Raw genomic sequence first — 22,482 nt, 5'->3', positions numbered from 1 at the left:
ACTTATGGTCTCACTGAGGATATAGCCCTTGATAGAGCAGAATGGCGGACCAGGATTCGTGTAGCGGACACCAAATAATTGGGAAAAGGCTTCGATGATGATGACGATGATGATGAATGGATGGATTGATCTGGTCCTCTACCGATTGAAAATAGTTATAGCAAAGAAAAATATGAGAATGGGGTTTGCAAGATGGTTTCAGGGAAAAACCCTACATAGAATGCTAGATAAACCAAGATCAAAAACTGTTTGCAATATTACGTCCATAGTTAGCCAATGTGTAGATATATTAAAATCCATTGAACAATAATTTTATGGCCTTACCTAATGGCATTAGGGCAATACTTAACAATTTATTATCTAAACTTTCAATAAATCCAACAACAAAGCTTACTCTATTGTCACAACACAAAACCTCACATATTTATTGCGAGCATAAAATGAAACAACAACAAAATACTAAACACATGAATTACATTAGTAAATAACAAGAACTGTAAACCACGGTATAGGATTATTGTTCAAAGAAAAACAAAAAAAAACCCACAGTATAGGATTGCAGTCAACTAAAGAAAAACACGAAGGCCCAAATATATAGAACAATGGTCCATCCAAAATGTTTTACTGCATACATCAATGAAATAAAAAAAATAAAAACTAAAAGTACAAAATTAATCAAACTTCTCTATGCATAAGGAAAGAAACAAAATAATTAAGAAAATTCAAATCTCACACTAAAGTTTTAGCTGCCTAAATCTTTAATGTCATTAATCTCTCTCTTGTTCTTTATAAGGACGCTTTGGGTTTAAAGAGAAAAAAAAGATTTTTCATTAGGCTGCTCTTCTTCTAACTCCACCTATTATTTTGAGATATAGGATTGTTTTGATATCTTATTTTTGGGGAATATATTGCTTGTATTTCTTGTACACTTTTTTAAGGGAACTTATAAGTGAATTTTTAATGGAATTTTTTGTTAAATAAAGATTCTTAATTTACTCCCACTGTTAGTGTGCTTATCTTTAAACTAAAATTCAATAATATTTAAGTTAACGAAGAAATAAAGTTATAGGGAAGAAGTTCTTTTTGAAAAAGGATAAAATACAGCTTTATATTGGTTCCATTAGAAAAACATGACTTTTTGAAGATCTTTTAAAAACTTGGAGTTTTTAACGGATTTCAAAAAATATGAGATTTTTTTAAAAAATCGTGTTTTAAACATAGACTTGCTAACTATGCAACAAACTTAGTCACTGATTAGGTTTTATACTAAATATAATTTATTCAAATTAATCATAGAACAATATGTGTATATAGTAACTGTCGTAGAACTCCTAAAAATGAAGCACATCTATATAAACATCTAAAGAATATAAAAGAAAAACTAAATTGTCAACCCATACTAAACAAAGCTTTACCACCAACGTACAGTTATTGAATCCCAAATATCAGACACATTATAGACCCGTTCCTAATGAAGTTTGGCCACCCATAATCTTGAAAGATGGGCGAACTCTGCCAGAGCAGGGTGCAAGGCCAAATGAAACTCAGGTGAGAGCACATAGTGATACTGATTTGTAAATCATTCATCAAACTTGGATAGAGGGAAAGAGACCAATCGTTTAGTTGTTTCCTTCCAAAATTTCTATCAGGATAGCTGGATCCCGTTAAATAGATCTATCTAGTTTGGGCATATCAAGTTGCTGATATTTTCCCAAAGTCTATGACACCGAAGATACATACTTAATATGTCAATAGGCTGATCCTTCAGCACCCATTAAATTGAGATGGAGGGATAGGATGTTAAACATGACTGATGATTTGGTTACGGGATATATTTATGGACCTTTCGACGATGTACAACAGATACATGTCATTGCCCATACACATAAGCATAGATAAACTGTTTTGGGGGTAAATTACTGTAAATAAAATCACTGTCATTTACGGGTGCACAAGTTAACAAATATCATTATTTACCAAAAGAAAAAGTATTTCCAACAAAGATTCTGGTGGCCACAAAGTTAACATTTAACCAAAAAAAAAAAAAGATTCTGGTGGCCACAAAACTAGGCTACAAACCCAAGTAGGCGGGAATCCAATGTTATGTGCATCAAGGGACAGTTCTCATACACAAAAAATGAGGGATTAGTCACCTATTACATGTGCATGCCAAGACACCCATCATTAGATTGCACCTGTATATTACTTAGAATGACAAAAGTACGTTAATGTAGAGCCAAATATAGTTATTTATAAGTTTTCTCAACAAAAGGTACCAGCATTCTATGCTCGTAGAAGAGGTCCCACATCATGATGTATGCCAATGCCAATTAGAAAACACAATGAGGAATTTGGAATACAGTGAATGTTCTCACAGAAGTACTAATCAATGTAAAACATTATACCAAAAAATCTGAGTCTCAACAGTATGTACATTACAACAGTTTGATATTGCTCAGTTCCAAGTGACAGCATTACGGTGTTAGGACACCACATCTAGAGTTTATTTGTTCATCTAGGGAGAGCTTAACTCCTACGTGGCCAGTCCCAAGCCAGACATGCCAGTCCCAAGCCCAGAGAAAGGAGGAGGGTTGTGTTATGTTGGCACCCAGCCTACAAATTTTGCCACATCTATTTCATGAATCCTTATCCATTTAGGGTATAGCCCTTGATAAAGCGGAATGGAGGTACAAGACTTGTGTAGCCGACCCCAGCTAGTTGGGATAAGGCGCAAGCGATGATGATGATAATGAAGATCTAGGAAGTGCTTATCTTCAAGTTTAGCAAGTACTCATTCATGGCAAGGACTAGTGCTGCTAAGGGTGTTTATTTATATTCACTAACCAGTGACCCAGTTGCCATGTTCATTGTGACTTCACCAAAGGTATTCAGTAGTGTTCCCTTGCGCAATTTTGATCTTTGAGATGTAAGAAGCTTAATAAAAATGGTTAGAGAAAAAAGGAAATAAAGATTTCATATAACTAGATTCCAAAATCAAAACTTTTTGTTGGAATGGAATAATAAAAAGAGAAGAAAATAAGGTGTAACATTGACTAAGGAACCTTTTCAAGAGAATAAGAGCAGAAGACATAAGAATCTTAACTAGCAAAGTAATTAATATAAAAGGAAACCAATTCATCACCTGTGGAACTGCACAGTCAGCATGTGTGGGATCCCATCGCACAGCACATGAACAATCCCAATCATCCGTTTGTGTTTCATAGAGAGGGGCCCTATTAATATCAGATAAGGCACATTCAAAGAAGAATGCTATGTCAACATCGACCACAAAGAAATTTGTTAAAAAATTTTGGAAATAAAAAGGATTATCTACCATCAAAAACAAAAGTGATTACTAAAATGCAGTTGTGCAAAGATATGGTTGCATGCTATTTTCTAGAGGTAGATCTTTTATGACAAGTCCATGGTTCAACATGTTTGGACCCCACAATCTTAGGCATGGGCAGTTGGTGTGTCCCACAAGTCCAGCACAGCATGAAGGCATGTAATTTCCAGCATGGACTGCTGGTTTTTATGCAAATTAATTGTGAAGAGAACCCCAAAGAGAGTTAATGCATAGATGAGTGTGAAATGTGGGAAACATTGTAAGAATTAACAAATTGGAAGCACTATTGTGTTGGGAGTTGATAGGAGTCATAACTTGCCTAGTTAGTTGTATGGGTTTGTAGGGATTCTTAGGTTATCTGAAGATTTGTTAGGGGAAAGATGCCCTTTTAATGTTTCTTGCTTGGAAAAAAAAGAAAACCACAATAATGAAAACGTTGGCATGCCAATCTCTAAGAAGATCTAGCACACAATTTAAAAATTTCATAATACTTCAAATTTGGCTTTTGGTTGAGCAACATTCTTCCACAAGTTCTGTACTTCTCCTCCCCCTTTCATGATTCTTCTTTCTCCTAGTTGCTGTTTAGTTTTGTCTCATCATTTCAACATTCTCCCACAAGTTCTGTACTTCTCCTCCCTTCTTTCATGATTCTTCTTTCTCCTAGTTGCTGTTTAGTTTTGTCTCATCATTTGGTATCAGATCCTGAGCTTGGGCCTGGAGAAAATCTCTTTTCCTAGTGAGGTCTACGTCCATGGCAGTGAGGAGACAGAGGCAGAGAGGGACGTGATAACTGTATAGCAAGCAATGCAATAGATTATAAGTAGATGGGACTGCTAAGACAAGTTGGGCAGTTGACACTATGACTCGAGCGCTGAGAAACTCGAAGCAAGCTAATGCCCAGCCATGGCTCTTCGAGTGATGAGCCCAATGGTAATCCCTTTGTCAACTGGTGACATCACAAGGAAATCAGAGAAGCCAGGACTCCATCACAATTGATTTGCCAGAGTTTCATGGCCAGTTGCACCACGAGAAGTTTCTCCATTGACTAAGTTACATTGAAAAATTCTTCAAGAGACATTACAGGAGCTTCATGTAAAGCTCATGGTTCTCTTCGCAGGTATGCTTCGGCATGGTGGAAAAAAGTCCAGCAACTTTGCCTTCGGAAAGGAAGCCCGAGGTCTCATCTTGGGAAGAGATGGAAGTCCAAGATGAAGGAAAAGTTCCTGCTTGTCAAAGACATACAGGTACTTATCCGTGAAGAAGCAAGAAGTGTGGCTGAGTACATCGAACAATTTTACAAGTTTATGATGCGCAATGGCATCCAAGAAATGGAGGAACAACTCGTGTTGGGGTCTGTCGGTGGACTGTGCTTGTTGATTTGGGATAAGGAGGAGATGCATCACTTATGGACGATCAATGATGCTTACTAATTGAAAGTCGAAGCTAAACTTGGCCGAAGAGGAGCTACGAGGTACATACAACCTCGTGGGCGTTACAAGGGTGGGACTTCAAAAATAGAAGTGCAAATACCGAATGAGTGGAAGATGTTTTAAAGAACACCACCATTAGTTGAGGAGAGGCAGCCCCAGTTGAGAGGCCTACAATGCAAGTTAACATGCCAGTTAGGCAGTTACTTGCTTTAAGTGTGGCCAAAACGATCACCTATCTAGTGAGTGTCCCTAAAGAAAGTTTGAAACCCATGTAAACCTCACAGAAGATGGTAGTGAAGAAGAGTTCATAGGGGAAAGCTCTGAACCCGTCTATGATGAGGAACCAGTTTAGCACAAGATTGAGCCCAAGGTTTGGAGAGAGTGAGGTGATTCACCTTAGCCACTCCTAAGGAGGACCTAGGAGAGGTTTGGGCATGATTGATATTTTCAAAACCTGGCAGAAATCTGGTGGCATGGTATGCACCATAGTTATTGATGGTGGCAGTTCTGAGAATATTGCCTCACAACAGATGGTGGACAATCTCAATTTGAAAACCCCAGATGCAATGCCGAATAGCAAGATCCAAAAAGGGTAATGAGGCAAAAGTCACTAAATTATTCCTAGTTACCTTTTCTATGGGTAAAACATACAATGATGAAATATGGTGCAATGTCCTCCCTATGCATGTACATCACACACTTCTCAGAAGGCCAAGGCAGTACAATTGGTGTGTCATCCATAATGGCTGGAAAAATACCTATATATTCCAAATGGAGGTTGTGCTCCTGCCTAGCAAGGAGGAAGAAAATCATAAGTCTCTCCAAGAGAAGGGCAATAGCTGTCTCACCTTGTCTAAGCTTATGGAGGAGTGCAATGGGAGTGGAGATATGTTCAATTTGCTGAACAAAAGTGTTGGAGCCACGAGGGTGCCTTGTGAGTTGAAACCCCTTCTAGAGTTCAAAACCATCTCTCTGGATGATCTTTCAAAAAGGACTTCCTCCATTAAGGGACATTCAACATCATATAGACTTGATACTGGAAGTGAGCTAGCAAGACAAAGCTCACTACCACGTGAGCCCAAAAGAGAACAAGAGCTATATCAGCAAGTCATGGACCTACTATAAAAAAAATGAACCTACTCAAAAAGGGGATTATTCGAGAAAAGCTCTCGACATCACTCATGCTCGCAATGCCAGGTTTCAAGAAAGTGTTCGAGTTTGACTTCAATGCTTTGCATATTGGAATGAGTGAAGTGCTCTGCCATAAAGGACACCCGATAACCTTTTTCAGTGAAAGTTCAATGAATCGAGGCGAAACTACCAAACCTACAACCGCCAGTTTTGGGTTGCTGTGCAAGCCCTTTGGCATTATCTCATCCAAAGGGAGATCATTTTTGAACTGGAAACATGAAGCACTCAAGTATATAAACAACCAAAGAAGCCCCAATTAAAGACACAAAAACTTTCTTACAAGAGTACAATTTTGCCTTAAGACAAAAGCGAATTATTCAATCAAGTGGGGGATACAATTTGCCTATGTTGTACTTCTAAACACCAAAAGTGTACACGTCCTTGGATTTGAGAAGATGGAGTTACATCATGATAATCCAGATATTGGAAAGACATAGTCACAATAGAGATCATACCAGGAGGGCCAGAAAGTTTCTTACTCCATGATGGGTTCCTCTTCAAAGGGACTCGTTTGTGCATTCCTAAAAGCTATCTTCGAGAGGGCCTCATTAAAGAACTGCATGCCGGAGGTTTGGGAGGGCATTCTACCATAATAAAACTATTTCCTAGGTGGAAGACAAGTACAATAGGTCAAAAATACATGGAGATGTGAACCACTTTGTGAGGGGGTGCCAAATGTGTCAAATTTACAAACGACACACCCAAAATATATGTCTGTAAATCTGTCCCTAAATCTCCGTAGGAAGACATAAGCATGGACTTTGTTCTTGGCTTGCCAAGGATCCAAGAAAGCATAGATGCCATCTTTATGGTCATCAACCGAATTTATAAAATGGCCCATTTCATCTCATGTAAAAAGACTATGGATCCATCTTATAATGCTAATCTATATTTTCAAGATGTGTTTAGGCACCATGGATTCCCATAGTCTATCACTTCAAATCAAGACACGAAGTTTCTTAGCCACTTTTGGAGGCTTTGTGGAAACATATTGGTACTGATTTGCACCATAGTAGTGCTTATCATCATCAAACAATGGTCAAATGGAAGTGGTGAATTGAACACTAGGCAACCTTCTTCGTTCAGGAAAGGCACCTAACAGTGGGATAACATCCTGTCATAAGCCGAGTTTGTTTACAACTAAATGTTGAACCATTCGACTAGCAAGACTCCCTTTGAGGTGGTATATGGGTAAGTCCCTACACACCATATCAACCTTATCCCTTTGCTAAACACAGTCCAACCAAACAAAGCATTATAAGAACTTGCAGTGTCTATGGTGACGAACCATGAAGAAGTTCATAGAAAGCTCAAGGCCAGCAATGCGAAGTATAAGAAAATGGCCAATGCAAATTATCAAAAGCTTGTGTCAAAGAAAGAGACATCGTGTAAGCCTATCTAAAGAAAGAGAAGTTTCCAGTAGGCACTAACAACAAGCTCAAGGAGAGAAAAGTTGGGCCCTGCGACATTCTAAAGAAAATTAATGACAACTCCTACAAGATCGAGCTGCCGCCAAACATCCACATTCATCCTACTTTCAGAAAACAAGACTTGACCGAATATTGTGGGCATCAAATACAAACTCGAGAGTGAGTTCTTTCGAACCTGATGAGGCTAACCTGGGCACAGCATGGGCCCCACATTTTTAGGTGTAAGCAGTTGGTGAGCCTCACAATTTGTTGAGGTAGTCGTATGGGTGTCTAGGGAGTTGTAGGGATGCTAAGGAAAACTCTACACTAGTTAAGGCAAATTGCCAATGATATCAGGTTTTTTATTCTTTTTGGGGAAAAAAAGGCACACGATTATAAAAGGGTTGGCATGCCAAGCTTTGAGAGAATGTAATACTCATTTTAAAAATTTCAGAAAAGTTCAAATTTGGCTTTTGTGGTTAAGCAACATTCTCCCACAAATTCTGTACTTTTCCTCCTCTCTTTCTCGATTGTTCTTTCTCTTAATTTTTGTCTAGTTTTCCCTCATCAATCTTCCTCTAGCAGATTGGGTTACAAGATTAGCACACGATAAAATAGAAGGAAAGGGATACTGCAATAGTCCCATGTTTCCAAGGGCATGAAAAAGAAGCCATGAACTGGGAATAAGTAGCACCATCTTCAAAGACAAACCTGGGGCCCAATAGGCTAAGCGCAGTGGGAAGCCTTAAACTCATAATGGTACCAGTTCCCCAAGGGATCCAGGCCCATCCAGGGTGGGTGTGTGATCAAGGGTGTAGGAGCAACAAAAGTCCCCAATTTGGACCTTTTTTTCTCACATTTTCTCTTAGGTCCCCTGATGAGGAAGATGACTAGATGGAATTTAATAGATGAGCATAAGGAGTAAAGGATTATGCCTGACAATTTGCTATTATTGTAGAGGAGATATTCAAGAGGTGTCAAGTTGTCCACCTATTTTAATGTACTCAGAAAAGCTAACTAGTACTTAGAGAAGTGAACTACTAGGCACTGCCCTTTCTTAAGAAAAAGGGTGGGTGTAGCCTCTAGATCTCTTTCCCTGGCATTATTCTCTATTATGTCCAATTTCTCTTTTCAGAGTTGCCCTATCTGTCTGATTCAAGGTAGTTTTCCTTGGTCGACATAGCCATGTTGTTTATGTATGAATCAAATAATAATAACAAGAACAAGAAAAATGATAAGAAATAATAATAATAATAAACAATAACCACAACAAAAACAACACCAACACTTACTACTAGCTACTACTACCACTACTACTAATACTATTAATATACAATGATCATGATGATTATTATAAATAATTACCTGCGCCATTTTCCACAAGACATTGCATCTCCATCGCAGGAGGTAGCTCGGCATTGAAGCCAATTACCTACAGAGGCAGTCACGATAGAATGTCCATTTTTCCCCCTCTTCTGCAAGATCCAATACAAAAGGTACTCATTCTATTGAGGAAATTAAAAAATATTTCAACAGATGAAATAGAGAAATTTAATCGTATATCCCATATAAATATTGTAATTACAAAAATTCCTCCTAATTGTTGTGTATTACGCGAATACCCCTTTTGGTGCCTTTTTTATTTTTCCAGCTTTGCCGTCACTATGGATAGCGTAAATCCTAAGTCACAAAGCCAGTTGATGACTTCAAATTTTCAATATCATTAGTCATCTTTGGAGTTTTAAGCAATCAACATTTTGGGGAGAAAAAAACCGAAGTGATTGAGAAACAAACCCGAAGTGACTTCAGATTTTGAAAATCAAAAGTCTCTCTGACTACGGATTTTCGATATTCGAAGTCACCTTTGGCTTTTTTAAAAGTCAATTTTTTAGGGAAAAGAAAAAAAACAAAGTGACTTTGGATTTTGAAAATCCTGAGTCTGAGTAACTTTGGATTTGCAAAACCCAAATTCATTTCGGGTTTTCCTTTTTTAACCTAAAAAATTGCCATTAAAATGTCAAAGATGACTATGGATATTGAAAATCTAAAGTCATCATTTGGCTTTGTGACTTAGGAATTTCGATATTTAAATCATCATCATTATAGCTTTTTTCCAATTAATTGGGATCGGCTACACGAATCTTGGTCTGCCATTCTGCGCACTGTAATTTCAGGATCCATGTTGAGTTTTTGCAAAATTTTACGTTGGCTACCTACCTAACACAACCCAGCGCTTTAACTCGAGTATGGGACAGGTTAAGAGAAAGTTTAAGTCACCACCCTTCTAAGACCTAATTTCGACATCTAGAATTGGAATAAAAAAAAAAAGGCACCAAAAGGGATATGCATGTAATACACATAAATTAGGGCAGAATTTCATAATTACAATGTTTACATGGGATATCAGGTAAATCTCTCAACAAAAAATAAAGAACAATCAAAATAGAAAAATTTCCCCCAACAAAGACAATGAGGTTCTTTCCAAGTGGTAGAATCCTTACATCAATGAGGCAGTCCAAGTGTGCCGACTCCAAGGGCGTCCCCATGAATGGATTATCTGGATCACTGAAATGCAATGCAAGATAGTGAGCGAAGATCATTAAATCTAGGATCAAATTAAAAAGACATTGCTTCAATGGCAGTGCAAGGATTTCAGATCTTAAGGATGTTTTCAGCTTCAAAAAAATTAAAATGACAATCATTAATCATGATCACAAGAAAAAAAAATGCAATTCAAATAATAATCTTTCCCATACCTACTACTGCTACCAACCGAAAGCTCAAACACGTTATATTGATTTCATCATTTGACCAAGTATCAAATGGCTCATGATGGTCAAGTTAATATCATCAACCATATAAAGATGAATTTGAAGGGGAGATGGAAGCATGTCAAGTATGTTTCTTATGATCAAACATCAAATTAGGAGGGCTGCCGTTTGCATTCTCTTCTTGGTAATGTGATGACCAAATTGATATATGAAGTAAGGATTGGTAGAAAGCATAGATTTCCCTTTTTAACTTCGTGTCCCGCGTAGACTCAAGAGATAGAACAAATGATATGATGTCCTCAATTAATTAGAAAATGTGGAAAGATGAAATAGCAGATATTCTAAAGAAAGTCCACCCATTAATAGATTTCTAGTTGAAAATAAGGAAACCTCAGTTTGGCCACCCAAGTTTCTTGTGTCTTCAAAGACAATTTGGTGACAAAAGGGAGACATCCCTTAAAAATGTGAAGGGGTACCACTCTCAATAGTTATTAAGACCAGTGTGGACAGGCTTGTTGACCAGGTCATAACAGACCGGACTCTTTGCTATCCCAGTCGCAACTTAAAACTGAGACCGGTCAAAGACCAGTTGAACGAGCTAGTCCAACTGGTCTGATATTGTTTTTGCATTATTAATGCTTTTATTGATACTGAAATCCTATTAAAATTATATCGATACACTAAAAGGTTCCTAGAAGATACACGGCAACATCTCAATGACATGAAAAAAGCCTTCTTTATCAACACCCCCGTTAGCAAGTGTGTCAGCATCAATCATTTAAATTTTTCTTTCATTTTTTTGTACTTCTCGCTTTTTTTTTTCTTTTTTTTTAAAATGTAATGGACCATATTGTATTAAAGACTGCAAAAGATGTATGTAATAACCTTTACATAAATAGTGAGTTTCATTTCTCTGTCTTTTGATGGGTTGAACCAGATCAGACCCTTCAACAATTTGAACTCATATTTATTTTAGTAGTTCAAACAGTCTTTGATTGGAAAACTTATTGCCATTCCACACATTTGTTACGCATGTTGAACCATTGGGTGCTTCACAATTGTTAAGGTGGAAAAGCTTGGGCAAAACCCCCTAGGATCCACATGCATCTTCCTATGAAGTTTCACAAAGTTTTATGCAAGTCATTCAGCTGTTCCACATCATATAGATTTAGCCTGGCCCTTAAAGATTTCAAATTAGCAAATTCCAAAGTAGTCGGATTTGCAAAGCTATAGGACAAACCACTTAAATAAGGTCAGAAAACATCCAGAAACTTTTATAAATCTCCAGGGCTTAAAGGATTGTTTATTTTCACATAAAGCTCTTTTTAGTAAAATTAAAATAGCAGTGTTCCATCCAATGGCACAACATAAACTTGACAACTAATTTGACATGGCAAATACCAAGATAAATAATTGCATAACCGTTCTACTACTACTTATTAGCTGAATTAACCCATTACGCCTACAATCAACTATGAAGCTGCAAAGGCCTATAATAGGTGCACAAAAATCAGCTGAGGCCATAAAATAACACGTTCAATATCGAGTTAAGAGGCCTAAACCAGTTAGCACAGAACATATAGTACCAGACTTGTCATTATGAGAGCATACGATCTAAATGGACTTCGGTAGAGATTTTGAGGCCCCATCCCTAAAGTCCTTTCTGCATCGCACAAGTATGCCTCCAAGTACACTGTGCTGTTAATGTCCGAGGTTTCAATGTCGGTCAGTGGCACCTCAACTGGGCTGACGCCTATGCGACGAGTCATTGAATGACTTCCATCCCATATCATCCCACTCGGGGTTTCACATAAACTGAAAGAGTGTGGCTCCAAAACCATATCCATCTCCTATGGGTCCCTAGTCCATAGAGGAATTAATTAATTATCTTCCCCCTTTAAATGGAATGGGTCTATGCACCCTTTTGTTTTATCACTTTCAGTACAAACATGGAGCCATAAGACATTGAAACCCATGCAATCCCACAACAAAGCAATAGCACATAATTTTCTCAGTCGTTATAAGCTGTAACTATTTATTACAAGTTAAATCATGAGTATTGAGTCGGCTATAAGGAGATGTTTGTAGAGGTTGCCAATGTTACTACTCCTTGAATTCCAGAATTCCACAGCCAATTTTTTGGGGGTAGACTCTCTATCCCATGCACAATATGAGTGGGTTTGAGATAGCCTTCTAGTCCATTAGAGGGTTCGATTGATGGGAGAAAAATACCCACCTCAAGTATGAGGAGAGGTCAATACTTGTTCTCCAAGTGCACTACCATTCAAGTTTTGTAGTCAATTGTCATTTTTCAGTGGTAGACTCCCAAATAGAATCAAGAATGCATTCCTTTAATAAACTTTGCATGAGGAGACATATATGCAACTTCTTCAAGATATTTGCTAGATTAGTCTTTGGAATACTAACTAAAGAATAATCATTATAGACCAAACAAGGTCTAGAATCTTGGCTTGAGACATCTAGACATAGCTCAGAACTCATCTGAGCCTCAAGCCAAGTTGACTCAGTAATCAGAGACCCAAATAGCTAGTCTCGTCCAGTTATAGAGCACTAGAAAACAGCAACATATGAACGAAATATGAATAATATTTAAACTCGGACTCCAGAGCGCACCTTCCTTACGGGGGCGGTGGGGGGTGGGAGGGAGATGTTGAGGGGTTGGAGGTTTGAAAAATAGCAAAGGCACATCTCACACCATAAAATTAAGTCTTAAAGTCTCAAAAGAAACTGACAAACCAAATTTCGGTTTTGTAAGGCTCTAACATCTCGCAAAAAACACAGCTCATGGACTCCTATCCAATTCTCATTCTTTAGAGATAATGGGACCCGGGACCAGGTCAATACAGAGGACTACCAATTTTGAGATCTTTATAAAGGAAAATAGATCAGGTGGACTCTTTTTTATCCTGAAAATCATGCAGTGTATTTATTGTGCAGCTCCCAAGTGAATGAAACTAAACATCACAGGCTCAGCGGAACACTTCAGTCAATGAGCTGTTGTAAATTTTCAAGAAAAAAAGGATAACATTTCCAGTACCTTCTCTTAGTAATTCCCCAGTCAAGGATAATGTCTCAATCATATATTTGCGAAGAGCCTAATATAAAACCTTAACTTGCACTACCACTAAACCTTGAGTTTCGCATCCATTTGCTCCTCAGAAAATAATCCAAAATTTTGTGAAGCATTTATAATATACACACAAATAAGGACTTCAAAGAAAACGTTTGCACATTAGAACTTGAGAAGAGTGATGAGCAAGTGATTACGTTGAGGACCCACTAGAACTAGGAACTTACGCTGATATGGGACCAGACCACTCAGGAACTTCTGCCTGAAATTCTTCACCAATTCGAACCTGTGTCGTGTATGGCTCAGTATCTTTAAACATGAATGTGAGCGGATTTGGTCTTCGTACTGGTACATCTTTCATTTCAAATAGCATTTCATCTGAAGAACTCGGTGAGCTGCTCCTGAGTTTTCTGCCTAAGGACCTCTTTCTCTGCCTTTTACACTGTTGGCAAAACCAAACCTCAACAGGGATCCTGTTTACTCTCGGGTTACAGCACAACATGTGGAATGCTTCCTCACATTCATCACAAATCAACAATTTCGATGACTTTTCAGTGACTCCACAGACCTTGCATTGTTGCATACAAGTATTGTCACCAACATCATCAGGCGAAATACTCGACTCCTCAGACCATAACTGACCAAGAAGACCATGCATCTGCAATATAGATATGATCCGTTGTTTTTCTGGGTCACACTTCCCAGATGATTTGTTGGTCTTGTTGCCAGAGGAGGAGCACTCTCCTGCCTCAGAAACTTCGGGATTAATGCATTTAGAACACTCTTCAAAATTTGGAAATGAGGAACTATGATTTGCACTAAGACAACTATCTGCATTCGAACTACTGATAGAAATCACGTTGCAAGAAGCCTCAACTATCCCACCACTCTCTCCATCTAAATAGAAAGCATCAGATTTACTAGCAACTTCCCTGCTCTTGATCTTGTTGCCGAACCAAGAGCATTTGGAACGAAACCCATATCGCTTCCTCTCATATGTTTTGCCAAAGGACTTCTCTTCATGTGGTTTTTCACAATCTTCAGTAGTAACATCCTGACATGTCGAAAGAGCCCCGTCTTCACCAATACTGCACCTTGAACTTAGAACTTGAGGATCGTCTTTGTAGTCGATCATGTTAAGCTGGACAGAGTTTGGACCATAGCATTGCATCTCTTTCTTTGTGGAACCCTTTTCAACTTGTGTTGATTGACATGTAGAGGAATTCCGCCCATTCCTTCTTTTATATACATGGTTATCTCCTTTATCTTCATATGGACATAACGAAAAGTTTGATAACTGAATGCCTTTTGATGAGTTATTCTTGTCTTGAATGAGCACGGAAATCCCTTGACTATTCGTCAAACGTTCCTGATGCTCCAAACCGCAGTGCTGAAGATCCACTTCTTGAGGCCAATTGTTTTTTATTTCTGATGGTTTCTGCTGCAAATGGCCCGAGACAAAAGATAGCACTGCCTTGGGGGAATGTGGTACCGTATCCTGAACAGCCATTTTGATCGGTGGCACAGTACGACGTCTAGTATATAACTGATAAACTGGAGGCCTGTTTTGCACTGATTGATGGACTGGTAAATTACGAGGGCAAACCATCAGATGCTTCCAAAGAGAATGCACTGGGAAAACAAAAACATCTGAATGGTTAAGGGTTCGGCAAAAATGGCAGAACCAAATATAAAATAGCAAATTAAAAAGCAACATTTATTGTGGAAATGCAGCTTTAACTCATTGTTCACTAAAATATGTCAACTTCCATTGCATTACGCACTGATTTAAAGTGAATGTGAAACAGAGAGAGCTAATGTAAAATAGAAAGCAACACATCCCATTCCAAGAGCAAGAGATTATCAATAATTACATGGAAATAGCACTTATAGTGAAAAGGCTCATTACACAACATGAATCCATTGTTTAAAAGTTTTGGGAAGAACCATAGGGATGAGAAGCTAAAACATCATGTTCAAAGAGATAACAACCAAAACGCTATCCATATAAGGGGATGTAGAGCCTTTGCTAACTCTAGAAATTTATAAAATGGGCACTTAAAATTAATGTAGAGCAACAAAAGCGTAAGAGTGCACATGCACATATAATTAGACATACATCAGAAGCCTTGTATTTGAACTTACCAGACATTTTATTAAAGGCGGCATATTCGTCCACTCACTTTTTGAGTAATAGATGTAACCTAAGATCAGCCTCTCGCTAATCTTCGATTACAAGATCATAAAACACGCTTGGGAAACATTTTAGATTAAATTAAGGCTAAATATCTACAAATTCAGCACGTATTGACCCAAAAAACTGATTAAATAAACTTGCAAAAACTAGCACACAATTTTAGAACTTTATTTTGATGTATGGGAAATGAAATTTAGAATCTGTAATGGACTGAAATCTATCCTCAAACAAAATCAGCCAAATAAAAGTTGATCCCAATTAAATTTAAAACTAGTCCACAACCTAGAGAGAAGAAGTGGGTGTAGAATAATTTAAAATAAATTATGGAAGATCTTCACAATTAGTTCTAGGGTTTTAAAGTTAATTGTGTGCAAAAAAAAAATTGGGTTTTGACTTTAGAAAAACATTAAGGATTAAGGTTTCAAGGGATTCAATTAGGTTAATTCTAGGAAGAACCTAACGGCCAATTTTAACGTTTTAGTGGATTTCAAATGGGAAATGTCTGCAGGTTTTGAGGGCTAGAAAAAGAGAAAAAAAAATAAAGAAAGAAAAATAGAAAAATAAGGGAGAAAAAGAAAAATTGCTAAAAAAGAAAATATTGAGGAGTTCAAAGAAGGAATAGAAGTAAGAATGAAAAGGAAAGAAGTAAGAAGGGGAAGAAGGCAAAGAACAGAGGAAAGAAGGGAATGAACAAAGGAAAGAAAAGAAGTAAGAAGGGAAAGAAGAGAAGAAGAAATTGAAGAGTACCTTGGAAGGGAGGGATATTGGGAGGTGCTATCAAGCCTTCTCTATGGACGTCAATCAAAGATTTCAAGAAGTCCTTTATAGGGTTTTCTTTCTGCACAAAGTTATCAAAAATAAGCATTCTAAGGGCTGGACGTCCCTCTCACCTTTTATCTCATAATTTCTTCAAAAAATGGCTTAAAATACCCTTAACTAAAAGGTTATAATAGAATAAGCACACTGCCCTAAATTCTCTACAACACCAAAAAGAAAAAAATACCCCAATGTAACTAAAATAATTAAAAGTTAAAATAAACCTGGTTTTCACTCTCCAAAAAACAAATAAATACCTAGTGTTCTCACATTTTGTTTATTCTCTGCATCAATTGGTATTAGAGCAAGTATTTTATGACATAGATTTGTGAGTTGCACTTCACATTGGCTGCATAAGCAGAAAAAATGGTTGTGTTCCTCATGGTATCGAAGGCAAGAAAGTGGTTCTAATATGAGAAGGATCATCTATCGTTCATCATGGCAGTCCAGGGGAGAGTGTTGGGACAAACTAAGGGGCTGTTTGGGTACCTGGAAATATATTGTTTATGAAATACATTACTAGCGTAATAAATTACTGGTGTAATACATTACCTGAAAATAGATTGTTGTTGTTTGGGTAGCATCTTGATACAGCGTGGAAAATACATTGCTACTGTTTGGCTATGTTAGGAAGAAATCTGGAAAATGCATTATTGCTATTTTGGCTTGAAAATATTGCTTGAGTTTTATATATAGTAATGTAATTTTTTTTTTTGCACAGTTCTTTTGTTTTCTACGTTTTTAGGATAAAATATCAATAATCTACTTTATTTTCAAATATGTGAAGGCAATTAGTTTCCTACCATTTCTGGAATTAGAATTAGAATACTTCACAGGTATTTCTATATGCTTTATTACACCATTTTACATTCCAATTTCTACTCGATTTTGTATTTTAGTGTATAGCAAGGAGGCTAAACCAGAGGACTTTTGTGAGATTGTTGTATCAAAGCAATTAACTCCTCCATATTTCCACAAAGCATTAACACCGTAGAGAGAGAGAGGGAGAGAGTTGCTAGTTATTGGAGAGAGAGAGAGAGAGAGGGAAAGGGAGAGAGTTGCTAGTTACTGGAGAGAGAGAGAGAGGGAGAGAGTTGCTAGTTATTGGAGAGAGAGAGAGAGAATGTATGAACTCTTACATCACCTTACACAATTAGAGAGAGGTTCTAGATTAGAGAGAGAGGGGGGTGATGTGCATTACAAGGTCTAGGTTACAGAGAGAATGGAGGAAGGAGAGAGAGAGAGGGCTTACTAGAGAGTAGGTTAGAGAAAGAGAGAGGTGGGGAGGGCTTACCAGCGAGTAGGGTTTTCAAGACCTGCAAGTCGAGAGAAGAGGCTTTGTGTGCGTGAGAGAGGGAGCAGGGCATATTACACGGGCTTCAAAAGATATAGGTGGATTGAATCATTTCGGCAGGTCCAGGCAGGCTTCCATTACCCGTAAAACCCCGTAATGTGTTTCATTACCCTCCCAGTGTGAAATAGATTTCATGATTTTGGGGAAAATTTTGGGTAATGTATTTCATCTCCTGCCTTCCTTATTCGTTATGCGTACCCAAATGCTCAAAATAGCAAATTTCTTTGTAATCAATTTTCATGTAATAGAATTACTGGTACCCAAACGGCCCCTAAGAGATTCAAAGAGTTTTAATAAAATGCCGAACACCTAGCATGGATTGTCATGTTACCAAGTTTTATTTTCATCTGCATCAGTTGGTACCAAAGCAAGTGCATGTACATTCATGAGTTGTGATTCACGATTGATACTGAGGAGAAATCAAATTTGTTCCTCATAGTATTCAAGGGAAGAATGCAATCCTAAAAGAAAAGACGAATTGTTTGCTTTTTAGTGGTATCAGAGGGGAAAACGTTTAGACAAACCAAGAGATTCAAGACTTTTGACAATAGTTTGAACACTTAGCACATATTGAAGTCCAATTTATGAGAATTTGTCAATCTCTCAATTCACAATTAATAAAAAAAATAAAAAATTAAAACCAAGGGTCATGGATCTCCTTATCTAACCTCTTGAGGGAAGTGAAGAATAACCATTGTATCTAACCTCTCGAGGGATGTGAGAATAACCACTGCATTGTAAATGCATTGCAATAACCTCATACTCTAGTCATTCTCAACTAGGTGAATATGATGCAGTATGGAAAATTTAGGGTTTCTATTGTTGGAGTCCAAGATTAACTCTGCCATGCTCAGTTCAAAGCCCAGATGAGAAAGGAGGAGGGGTGTTAGGTTGGCAGCCAGCATAAAACTTTTGTCACATCTCTAAATATTAAAGCTGACCTCAAATATTTGAGATAAGGCTCAGATGATGATGATGATTTGATGATGGTCAGAATTCAAGATTATTTGTCTAGAGAAGAAGACATGGACGTTGGAAGTTCCAACCATCTTCTCTCTCTTGGCTCCCATTGCTCTTCGATATTTGTAGATTTTAATATTAATTTTGTTCCGAGTAAGTGTAGGTAATCCAAATTGAGATAATTCTATGTCCCAATGAAATTTTCCCAACAATTTTATTAAAAAAAAAAAACGGAAATACCCATCAACAGCCTTGACTAGCATGATTTGGCAAACTTTATAACAGCAATTTATCCCATATACAGAATATTTTTCCTCTCATAACCTAAATTTGCACAAAGATACACCACAAGTAAGACAAGAATCAAAGAAAAAAAAAGAGAATTCTGAATATTGATTTCTTCAGATAATAAACAAACACAGAATATCAGAAAATCATTCCTTCAAAACATTAAAACTTAAAATTTCATGGATTTATTTCAATAAGCATATCTTGAAATATGTGAAAGAAATCAACAAACCTTTTTGAAAAGGATGACATACCTGTTCCTCGCCTTAAGAAACCAGCATTAATGATCAAAATCCAACTTTGTGTCTCTCAGATCCAAGCACTTCTTTACGCATCAATGGTCAGGAAAATAAAAGTTTCTAGAGAGAGAGTCATTAAAATTTATGTATCTGCGGAGAGAAATAATAAAATTAGAGAAACACGGCATCCGTTCATTGAAATATGTTACAAACTCGATAATTTTCTTCTCGGTTTGGAGGAAAAGCACATTCAAGAATTCCAACGTTAAAAAGTTCTCCAGCAGCCTTCATGTGTAACTTCTTTCTTGTTTTCACCAAACCTCTTGGACAATGACTTTTAATAGGGACAATGGGGTTTGAATTTTTTTAAAGATGAGGTTGTTCATTATTGAAAAGAAAAAAAAAAAAACATTGGATTTGGGAATTTGGATATATGCAATGACTTTCTATAGAGACAATGTTGAGTTGTTGAACCTTTTCGAAGGAAAAGTTTATATAAGGTTGCAGCATGTGCCTCAAAAATCTAATACAAAATAGTGTTACGAAGTTGAATGCCCAACCGATTATATCTACTTCGAGATGTATGGAGGTAAAGAACAAAAAATTTTAAAAATAATAAATTTAATAATAATTTATTTGAATAAAAATTTTAAAAATAGTAAATTTAGTAATAATTTATTTGGACCTTATGTTTTCAAGATTTTCAAATATCTGCATATTTGCTCGATCATTTTCTTTTTTGAAAATCTAAATTTTACAAGAAGGTTAAACATGGATTTTTAAGTCATTTTCCACACCCAAACTGCATTTTGCAAAAGGTGTGCCTTAGTTGTACATTATACGGTGGACACATTATACTATCCTCACCCCTTTTAAATACAAGGCTCTTTATTAACCAACCTGTGGACTTGGGAATATGAGAGTTTGTTTAGGGCAAAGGAAATTAAATGTGGAAATCAATCAAATCTGCAAAGAGTTTTACATAGGTTGAACCCCAACAACCATTTGGTCATATCTATCTTTGTGTTGAAGAGAGAGCCAGTACTGGTGGTTCCTCATATCATAAATGGCACTTTTTATCTTTGGTAAATACATCATCCTATGGCCATGTTGATAAGAATATGATGTTGTAACTCAATATAAGACCCTACACTCTTTAGATAGATCAGTCCATATGAGGATTGTGAAAGATAGAGATTAGAGAGGGGAAAACATGAGTTATGGAAAATAGTGAGAGAACATTGAATGTGGAGAGACTTATATTTGTTCTTCCTAGGAGGAGAAAGTACTTATGGTCCCAATTGAATGTTATTTTGTTTAGGAGGAGATAGTAACCAGGAGATTTCATTGCAGAAAATAAGAGATTTCTAATGACCTTGGATGGACCAATCAACATATGCAGATCTCTAGGTGGAAATGGGGGAACAAATCAACTTTTTATTGTTGGTCCATGGTGCAAATACATAAAGAAGAAGCAAGTGGAATAATGTAATAGATTGGATTTCTACATGATCATTCCTCTCAAGTCTATTTTGAAAGCTAGTTAGTTACTTCTCCTAAGCTTGGAGTTTTCTTTTTCTCCTCTTCTTATTTTTCTGGGAAGGGGAAGTGGGATGAGATGGTAACATATGGATTCCTGGTATCTTTTAAGGTAAGTTTTCCAAAAAACGAACAGCAGGAATCAGAAAAGGATGATGGATAATTCTTGACATAATCAAGTATAGCCCCATAATGATCCCACAAGAGAGAAGCATTAGAGACAAATCGTGCAGTTCTTAGTGGTACCACAATGGTAAGAATTTGAAATTAAATTGGGTTCGAGAAAGAAGGATCAAAGCTCGAATGCGTCAATGAATATACAGATTTCCACAGTCAAGGAACTTCAATTTTGAAGCATTAGTTGTTTTGTAACCAAGAAAATGTCTACAACTTGTGTCTAGAAATGAATTTTCTCTAGGCTTCTACACCATCCTTAAGGAATCATAACTTCCTCACAAGCCACCCTAAGCATTGAAAACTGCTATGTGATGACAGCAGCACTTAGATTGGTCTCTCAATGTTTTGATTTGATTTGCATTAGTTGCGCCTAGTTTGTGCCCTCTTCAAGTGTCAAAGATTCATTAAGACAATTACCTGATGTCCATGCAGTCATTTTAACATCTAACCATATCAATAGGCTCCAAATCTAAAGTGAAGTTTCAAAGCCTTGAGATGCTGCTGTATAGATTGGCAAGAAATCCCTAATGAATTTCTGTTTTAAAATTGGCTTTACCCTTCCAAATAAGCTAATAAAAGGTCAAGTATAATCAGATGTCAGGAAGGAAGTTCTGTGAATAGTACCCCATGACCTAAGTTCTATGATCCCAGAGGCCAATTGGCAATCATATTGTTGAAAAGCCTTAAAGGTCAAATTGAAAACCTACCCAAATTCATCAGTATGCTCCATGACATTATGAAAGGCATCTCTGGTTTCATGTGATATTTGATGATTCAATTGTTTGCCATATTAATCCGAACAGATACTTGCATGTCTTTTCAGCTATAATTCTAGTACTTGGTTGATGTATATCTCATTAAGCTCATCATTGAGTATCATATTTTCATATTTCTAAAGTAGAAGAGATCACAATTGATGTTCAAGACCACTTCATAGAACATTTTTGAATCTCAATATTCAATTGAACCCATCCTAACATTCCCAAAATGTTATTCCATAAATTTTGAAGTTAACCTTAAAAATAATGGACTAGCAGTTTTCTCTTTCTCTCCAAACTACGAGGTGTGCCAATAGTTGAAAACTCGGCTCAGGCCATGGACTCAACCGTGGCCTGAGCCTAAGTTAGTCAAGCAAGTTCAAGTGGATTCGCTCGAGTAGTGTTAGTAAAAAGATTTTTTTTTTAAAAAAAAGAGAGGCCTCTAGCAAAAATTTAAAAGAAAAAAAAGAGAGAGGGCTCTGGCCACGTGCCCTACGAAGAGAGAGCTTGGGGCACTTGGCAAAGGGCGAAAGATCTTTGGCCATGCATCTCTCTTCTCTCTCTCCATCACACATCTCTCTCCCACATGCATCTCTTTCTCACTCTAATTAGGATCTCTCTCCCTATTTTGAAATCTTTCCATCAAGCACCTATCTCTCTCTTGGAGAAGAGGGAGAAATGGAAACATGGTGGATCTCCCCACCCCTTTAGAGAGAGAGAGAAATGAGAAAAGGGGGCACAAATCCACCCCCTTTAAGAGTGAAAGAGAGAGGGAGGGAGGGAGAAAGAGAGAGAGAGAGAGGAGGCAGAGAGAAATGAAAATAGGGGGATGAACTCCACCTCCTTTTGAGAAAATGTGTACTTAACTAAGGTTTGACTACTCGTCCGAGTCCCAAGTACAGGTTGGGAGATGGGT

The 22,482-nt window shown here is 37.2% G+C and overlaps 1 protein-coding gene across 18 annotated transcripts in view; it reads right to left on the bottom strand.

The window, feature by feature from the left end:
* The window catches only part of LOC18433671 (uncharacterized), a 38,777-nt gene extending 19,144 nt beyond the window's left edge, over window positions 1-19,633 (bottom strand). For 4 of the 18 annotated variants that reach the window (XM_020666928.2, XM_088852725.1, XM_088852723.1 and 1 more), the window contains exons 1-7: window positions 19,341-19,414; window positions 19,108-19,242; window positions 16,183-16,273; window positions 13,466-14,870; window positions 9,878-9,941; window positions 8,742-8,851; window positions 3,143-3,233 (exon numbers count right to left, since the gene is read on the bottom strand). In XM_020666928.2, the coding sequence (XP_020522587.1) occupies window positions 3,143-3,233; window positions 8,742-8,851; window positions 9,878-9,941; window positions 13,466-14,847 (1,647 nt within the window). In that variant the 5' untranslated portion in view covers window positions 14,848-14,870; window positions 16,183-16,273; window positions 19,108-19,242; window positions 19,341-19,414. Of the gene's footprint in view, window positions 1-3,142; window positions 3,234-8,741; window positions 8,852-9,877; window positions 9,942-13,465; window positions 14,871-16,182; window positions 16,274-19,107; window positions 19,415-19,566 lie in introns of those variants that run through there. The other 14 variants (XM_020666924.2, XM_020666930.2, XM_020666929.2 and 11 more) reach the window with 6 other exon arrangements.
* Window positions 19,634-22,482: the final 2,849 nt, after the last annotated feature.

Source organism: Amborella trichopoda, chromosome 12, assembly GCF_054954075.1.
Source record: "Amborella trichopoda isolate Santa Cruz 75 chromosome 12, AtrichopodaSantaCruz75HAP2 v2.0, whole genome shotgun sequence".
In the NCBI taxonomy this organism is placed as follows: Eukaryota; Viridiplantae; Streptophyta; class Magnoliopsida; order Amborellales; family Amborellaceae; genus Amborella; species Amborella trichopoda.
Note: the sequence above shows the minus strand (reverse complement) of the source record. Positions and strands in the feature narration are given on the sequence as shown.